The sequence below is a fragment of the Dendropsophus ebraccatus genome, chromosome 14 (genome assembly GCF_027789765.1).
Source record: "Dendropsophus ebraccatus isolate aDenEbr1 chromosome 14, aDenEbr1.pat, whole genome shotgun sequence".
Classification (NCBI taxonomy): Eukaryota; Metazoa; Chordata; class Amphibia; order Anura; family Hylidae; genus Dendropsophus; species Dendropsophus ebraccatus.
The window spans coordinates 37,717,358-37,725,694 of record NC_091467.1 but is presented as its reverse complement, the minus strand read 5'-3'; the positions used below and the strand labels follow the sequence as shown (position 1 = coordinate 37,725,694).

Genomic DNA, 8,337 nt, shown 5'->3' with positions numbered 1-8,337 from the left:
TCCCTGCAGCCCTTGCTTAAACTGTATACTTTATCTATCCACGCTCCAGGGCTGCTCCTGCGGTCCGCTTCTCCCCGGGTCCCGCATGCTCTAGCTTCAGAGCGTCTGACAGCTGACAGGTAGCTCAGCCAATTGCCGGCTGAGCTACCTGTAGAGATGCGCGGTCGGTGCCGACAAATATACGTTGTAACATATATCAACGATCAGCCGATGATCATTGTCATTGGCTGATCGTTGTATTTATTACACAGATCGATAATAGGCTGAATCGTGCCAGTTCGGCCGATAATCGTTCCGTGTAATTGTACCCTAAGTGTTACATTACTATGCGTCAATAATAATAATAAGTGAAGAAAAGAAACTTTGTAACAGAAATATATACAGAAGATATATACAGAAGAGCAGGATGTCCTCTCCTGTGTTGTCCCTGAGATACTGGGTAGACAAGTTGCTATGGTAGCTCACGAACTTGCTTTGGAAATGAACTAGTTTCTTAAAAATTTGAACATTTTCTGCTAAAACTCAAAGTTCTCTAATGTCTTACAATATAAAGGCTCATTTATCACATGATGGCAACATAAAGTAGACGTATTGAAAATGTGGATTATTTAATGCATGTGGAATTCCGACGTTTTTGCTCCCAGTGTGAACTGGGCCTTAAGGTGGAATTTTAATAATTGTATTTTTATTCATACATCATATTGGGATATGCATGTTTTCATCCCAAGCTTTTGGCTTCTTTGGTCTTATGGGTGTATAGCACATCTGAGATAGATACGCACTTCAGATTTTTGATATAGTGGGGGAGATTTATCAAACATGGTGTAAAGTGAAACTGGCTCAGTTGCCCATAGCAACCAATCAGATTCCACCTTTCATTCCTCACAGACTTTTTGGAAAATGAAAGGTGGATTCTGATTGGTTGCTAGGGGCAACTGAGCCAGTTTCACTTTACACCATGTTTGATAAATCTCCCCCAGTGTGCCTTAATCGTTTTGTTTATGCAGCCATTGAGTTCTTTGTCCTTTGCTCTGATGTTTTGCCGCCATAATGTTTTCTGTGTTTATTTTGCCCTTTAGTTGCCCAGCATGCCCTTTCTTTCCATGTGCTGACTTTTATCCAAAGCAACTCTTAATAAACAGATTTTTTTGATCCTTAATTTCAGGCTCCACACGAGATGGAATTCAGAGTGCCAAATACTTTGAGCAGGTAGGTCAATACCTGTGTTTTGTGTGATGGCGGTAAGTGATAGCAGGGATGTAGTGTTTGATATTATATGATTCTGAAACTTGCTTCTCTTGGGCAGAGTTGTTGACAGTCACAGAAAATACGTAGACAAATTAACAAAATGTGGCAATTATTATTATTATTATTATTTTAATTAAGTTTTTTTTTACAGCATTCACCATGTGGGATAAATAAGATAATTTTGTAGTTCATGTCATTAGGGATGTGACAAGATATTTTTGTCAGAAAATTATTTTGTCAGGAAAAATTGTGTAGTTTGTTCTTTAACTACATCAGGGGTGTCACATAGTAGGCCAAAATTGGAAAAAGTGGAGGGACAACCTTGATTTTTATTCAAGTTTAGGTGCGGCATCCTTGGTACTGTGAGGAAAGTGCCCACATCTCTGCCATGTGTACCGCCCCTAATGCATGGACTGTGCTGTCCACAGAACTTGCCCCCATGTCAGAGCCTTAGGTGCTGCACTTTTATAACACCACCTATATACAAGCTCTCCTCCATAGTTCTTAACATTTAAAAAAATGCCCCCTTCTGTAACCCATTCGGTATTTGCTCCCCTAATACTGCCCCATAAAGTACTTGACCTCACACAGTAGTTACCCTATTATTTCCCCAACCCATAATAGTGTCCCAAATAGTAACAATTATCCTCCAATAGTGCCCAATATAGTAGTCAGCCCCTTCAATAGTGTCCCATATTGTAATCAATACCCTCCAGTTTCACTCCATATAGTAGTCAGCCCCCCCTCAATATTGCTCCATATAGTAACCATAACCCCTCAATAGTTCCCCATATAGTAACCATTACCCCTCAATTGTTTCCCATATAGCAGTCAGCCCCCCTCAATAGTGCTCCATATAATAACTATTACCCCTCAATAGTTCCCTATATAATGGTCATCTTCCTCAATAGTGCCCCATATAGTAGTCAGCCCCCCTCAATAGTGCCCCATATAGCAGTCAGCCCCCCCTCAATAGTGCCCCATACAGTTTTTAAATATCCCATCAACTCCTCCGCACCCATTGCTGGCAGTGTGTGTAATGTCACCATGCTGCCTGTGCCAGGATACCACCTTCTATTACAGTTGAAGCAAAGAGACAGCAGACCGGCAACTAACGACTCCAATCCAGTCAGATCAACCTTAGGCCGGGACCTTTTAGCAGACTTCAGCACATGAAGATAGGGGTGCACCTCTCAGAAAATGCAGTATGCAAGCATATAAATCCAAGGAGAAAAGAAGATGGAGAAGGCACTCACCATAAAAAAATCTTCTTTATTAGATCCAAAGCATAAAACCAGGCAGATTGTGTATTAGTCGGAGGGGACGCCAAGCAATCACAAGAAAAGTGTAACAGCCGTTTCACGCGCACATGAGCGCATCATCTGACACGCTGATGATGTCTGATGATGCGCGCATGCGCGCGTGAAACGGCTGTTACACTTTTCTTGTGATTGCTTGGCGTCCCCGCAGACTGCTACACACTCTGCCTGCTTTTATGCTTTGGATCTAATAAAGAAGAATTTTTTTATGGTGAGTGCCTTCTCCATCTTTTCTCCATGGACCTTCTATTACAGCTCACTTCTAGGCTGCAGGCAGCATTAGGTGTGCAGCCTAGAAGTAATTTGTAATAGAAGGCGGCGGCGTGACAGCATCATACAAGCTGCCTCCACTAGGTGCATTTTGCAGAGATTATAATATGGGAGGTTCATCCGGCCGCCCGGACCACCCATAATTTATTCAACTGTGCTGTTGGTGGGCCAGCTGTATTAAGTAAACAGATTTCCTCTGCGGGCCAAAATTAATGGCACTGTAGGCCAGAGTTTGACATGCCTTGACTACATTAAATAATTCTTCCCTGTTAACAAAATTTTTTTGTGGTCATCAAGGGGCTATAGAACTGAATCCATTAAAAAAAATTACACTGCATGATTTTTTTTTTTTTAATAACATGGGTGTCTATAAATGTCTGATGTCATACAGTGTGTCCCGCCACTAGACACTGCAGTATACAAAGAGCCTAGGCCTAGCAATCCTGGTACATTGTAGAATTTTGGTTGTGGTCTTGTCTGTCCTAATCAGTTTGTTTTATGCCCTCTAGGTCTCCATCCTGTCTGCCATGGAGCTATGTTGGAACCTTTGTGAAATACTTTTCATTGAAGGTGCCACAGGTGAGCATTTTTAGGAAATATTTTTCTTTGCGTCTGTAAGGATAGTATATGAACTTTTAGCCAATGAAATAAAAGTGTCTGTATGCACTGAATGTACAGTGTTTTCCGGTTCTAGTGGTGCTCTTTGGAACCGAATTGGAGTCGCCCCTCTAGTAACCCAGAAAAGCCTAAATCAAACTTCCCTTTTAAAGGGGTTATCCACTCTTGAAAAATATTAAAATAATCCCAAGTTAGGAGCATTGACCAACGAGACAACAGTTTGGCCGCATATCATGCACTGATATCTGCTGCGTCAAATCTGCATCACGGAGTAGAGCAGACTTCAAAGCCTGCAAAATGCAGATAGGAACAAAGCGCTTCACTTCATTCCTACTGTAGATTCTCTCATCTCTAGTGTGAACCACAGAGACTAGTTCCACACTCATTTACAAGTGAAGCAAATTGCTTTCCTTCTGGAGTTAACTTGTTGTTTGCACTTTTAGCTGGCTCCCTCCTTGTACTACTTCTTGACTGGATTCGTTTGCATTCAAGCGAAATAGACAATATAGCTGAAGAGGTTCTTAAAAGTGAAAACCCCCTCCAGCATGACAAATTCTGGGATCTGGTGAGTCTGATGTTCACAAACAGTGAGTATGGTTCTATAGTTTATAAGTCGTTTTGTCACATTAAACATGCTGTCCTATCTACAGGCAGCAAGTTACAGAGCAGGAGTAGCTGAGCTGATTGATATACGGGAAAGATTTAGTATAACGTAATTAACTCAGTTTATTTTATGCTTAAGAGTCAGCTGGATGGTCCTATGTAGTGACTGACAGCTATGTAACTCGTACAGGGAAGCTCACTGAGACTGCTCACTGGATTCCTAAGCATGGAAAGATCAGAGGTATACAAATGTTGTTTTTCTTTTTTTGCTCACAAAACTAATTACTGATCATCTCAGTTCCTCCTGCTCTGTAACTTGCTGTCTGTAGATAATTATTTTATTTATATAGTACCAACATTCCGCAGCACTGTTAAATTCTAATAGTACAGCTTTTTTAGTGTGACAAGTTTTCCTTTTAAATTGTTATCCTCTCTTGTCCTCTGACTTTTTGCATCTTGTCAATTAGCTGTTTGAAGTAGTTTTAATGTTTACTTCTGCTCATCATTGTATTAGGGCTGTGCAAGTTACTGCAGTGTTGTCCGGTTCAAGTGAACAGGGCAGTGCTGCTGCACCACTACTAATATGGTATTGCAAGGATGAGCAGAAATAAACGTTGACAAGGCTGTGTTTTTTTGGTAGGGGGTCTGGGAGTCACCCTTTTGCCAATCTAAAATTTTATATGGCTGGGTAACTCTGAACCTTTGTTTTCCTAAGTTTTTGGGTTTTCTTCTCATAATTTATTGTTAATTTTGTGTCTTTTAGGTCTTTGTGCAATTTTCTGATTTATTTTTTTTAGTGATTTCATGTCATCAACTGATGCATACCAACTATAAATATTGAAACCAAGAAACCAAAATTTGGTGCACTATTTATAAAGAGGTTTACTTAAGGCACTTAAATGTCACTTAGAAAATCAATAGTACAGGCGATTTTAAGAAACTCCGTAATCGATTTTGTTAAGGGAAATGGTTTCCTTCTGTACTCAAAAACCTGTTTTGCAGCCTCCTCCTTTAATTCAGAAGAAGCAGCTTTTCTGAGTCCATTATGGTCAATGGAGGGGCCAAGGGGGATGAGTGAGAGGAGAAAAGGCAGCCCAGCACAACACAACATCCTGCAGTCTTATCTCACCAAGTTCCCAGACCAGCACTGAGCTTTCTGACCTGACTTCAGTGTCTTATGTGCTCAGAGCCCTATTACACGGGACGATTATTGTGCGAAAAATCGTTACATCGTTCTGTGTAATTGCCGACAGTGATCGAAGAATTGTTCTTATGTCGTTGATTTAGATCTGAACCTAAAATTATCGTTAATCATTCGCTGTAATTCCACGTTCGTTCGCTTAAGTTCCGCATTTTTTCACTAAACGTTCAGTGAAATTGCACATTGTTCATTGTTTTGCTGGGATCAGAAGGAATAAACAATCGCAATAACGATCTTAGTAACGATCGTAACTCATGACCATCGTTCTGTGTAATATGGTGAACGATTTTAGGTTAACGATAAACAATCTCGTTTAGGATCGTCAATCGTTAAAAATCGCTCCGTGTAATAGGACCTTCAGTCTCCAAATTGCAGGGCTGTTTGTCAGAGTTATTACAAACTATTACAGAATTTCTTAAAATCACTTGTACTATTGATTTCTACCAAAATATTTTAAATGTCAGTTACACTACAAATCTGGCTTTTTAAAGAGTCACTGTCGCTAAGTGTGGTCCTCTCCCAGCTCTGTGTCACGTAATCAGTTGGACTTATAAAGGAGCTCTATGGAGCCCAACTGATCACATGACACAGCCGGCTCTATGTCCTGATCAGTACGGGTCTTAACACTGAGACCCGGACTGATCAAAACTTTTGACATGTTTCTATGACATATCAAAAGTTTTGGGAAACCACAGGGACACTTTAAATATAAAAGTTAAGGTGTACCAATCACCAATATTCATAGAGACATGTTTTAAGCTTTGATTCGTCGGAGTCTGGGAGTTCAGACCCTGAGTGATTGCTAGAATGAAAAGGGAGACGGGCTGGTGCACATCTCTCCTTCTGTGCACATCTGCTCTCTGTGCATGCAACACGTCCAATGTCTGTCTCGGTCATGAGTCTGAACACCCAGATGTCTGACATATCAATAGTTTTTGAAACGACTGCCCACTTTCTGTGATCTTAAGATTTTTAAAGCATAAAAAAATTATCAAGAAGAGCCAAAACAACTTGTAATGTAAAGTAATAGTAATATAGTTAGATTACAAAGGGGGAGTTCACATGTCAGGCTATTGAACATGTTACTATGTCCTATCATCTACATATTGTACCAATGGGATATTTCTCTAGTTGGTAGATAACCAACTTTGCACCAGCACCTTGAGGGACTAGAGTTTAAGGTTGCTGTTTTAGTTTGCGGGGTCACTCGGTCAGTTCTGTTTTTTGTTTTTTTTTGTTTTTTTAGGAAGTCTGTAAGTTTTCTGCCATAGATCACTATTGCATGACGACCTGTGGTCAGACTGGGACCTTCGACAATAATATGGGTGCAAACAGCCAGTATTGTGTTTATGCAAATTTGTCATGAGTGTGTTTTTTAGAGAAAAGGCCAATATTTTGTGAAAGTAGAGGACATAGTCTCTTAGGTTACCTGTGGAAGACATTCTCAGCTTTTTCTTGCTTATTGTCAAAGTTTAAAGAAGTATCCAGGGAAAGGCTTCCAGGAATTGATGCATTGGTTATAGTAGAAACTGCAGTGTGGACTAGAGATGAGCAAACCTCAAACCTGGATGCAGCCCTAGGGAGTCCTGGTAAACCCAATCGTGCTCAAGGTTTGCTCATCTCTAGTGTGGACGCTTATACTTCTGGCAGTAAGTGCCTAGTGCTGGTAGGAGGGCTTTCAACGGCATCCAAGGAGATGGTTTTCAGCCCTAAAGAATAAGTTTGGCGATTGTAAAACAAATTTCAGCCAGCAGGGGGTAACATAATAAACAATCACTACTTGTCTGTCCCAGTGCCTTTGCAGTGCTGGATTGCCGCTCCGGCATGCCCGCCAGGCTCCTGGATCGCCTGCTGCTGGAACATCACAACCTGGTTGATGGATGCTGCTCCAGTCACTAATTGGCTGAGCGTGCAGTCCTTTATCTGGGTGGGGTATTCCCGGAGCCTGTGACTCGGTGCTTTGGAGGCATGGGGAGAGGTTAGTGGTGGTTGTTTATTATGTTCCCCCCCCCCCCCTGCCGGCTAATACATTTTTAAAATGTTTTTTTTTTTTTTTTCTAAATCACTAGACTCCTCCTTTCAGCCCTTTTTACACGGGCCAATTACAAGCATTGCTAGAAATGCTCATTCGTCCGATATCATCATCTGCCTGTGTAAAAGTGTCAGCAATTAGCCAAGGATCGGGAAAACATCCGCTCATCGGCTGATCGCGTCTTTGGTGCGGTGTTAAATTTATCGCTATCTGTCACACAACTCCCTGTGTTAACTGGAGATGTGCAGCCAATAGCAATTTATATAAATGGCTGCTGGAATGATACAGTGATCCTACTACTGGCCTGGCCACTTAATTTAATCATAACTTGTGGAGGCACTGCAAACAAGAACAGATCCTGTTGATGTATTGCGGATGTATTAGTATTTGTCAGCCTTCTATATTTTGTTTAAAGTCTGACTGTTGGTTTATAACTGCTGAAGACTTTTTTTTTTATAATATAACTCTTCCTCATTTTGTGTTAGATCACTGGATATGTTCTGCAGGCTCGTATGGATGAAGCCCGGCAACTGCTGGCTAAAGAAGCAGCAGTTTCCACAAGCACCCGGAGCATGTGCAGAGTCCTAGATGATCTCCTCAAGAAAATGCCAAGGTTTAATGTATGTAGCCATGATCAACCAGTGAAGGGCACATTTAAAGGGGTACTCCAGAGAAAAAATAAATATTTTTAAATGAACAGATGTTACAAAGTTATACAGATTTGCTTTGGTTTAGGAGTGCCCTGTGCTGGGAGGGAGTGGGGGAGGGGCATGGCCTGCATAGGGTGGTCTAAAGCACTGTACTCTGACCCAGGAAGTCTCCCTCACCTTCCAAATCATGGCAGATCCACTTCAGGCTGGGGCTTGCATCAGGGGACAGGACTGTGGTGGCAATCTCTCCATAGCTGTAACCTCTCTCTCCCCGGACAGAGAGTGCTGCATGTATGTGCCCTTATCTGCACTACTCATTCCTTCCTGCTCCCTGCAGTCTCTGCAACCCTTGTGTTTTCCATCTTCTCCATTCCTGCTATAAAGTGCCTGCACTTA

At 41.5% G+C, this 8,337-nt stretch overlaps 1 protein-coding gene across 1 annotated transcript in view; it reads left to right on the top strand.

Moving 5' to 3' along the window:
* NUP85 (nucleoporin 85) overlaps positions 1-8,337 on the top strand; it is a 70,766-nt gene that overhangs the window by 48,706 nt on the left and 13,723 nt on the right. Inside the window, exons 5-8 of the mRNA XM_069952485.1 lie at positions 1,166-1,209; positions 3,347-3,416; positions 3,899-4,020; positions 7,777-7,911. Coding sequence (XP_069808586.1) covers positions 1,166-1,209; positions 3,347-3,416; positions 3,899-4,020; positions 7,777-7,911 — 371 coding nt within the window. The remainder of the gene's footprint in view (positions 1-1,165; positions 1,210-3,346; positions 3,417-3,898; positions 4,021-7,776; positions 7,912-8,337) is intronic.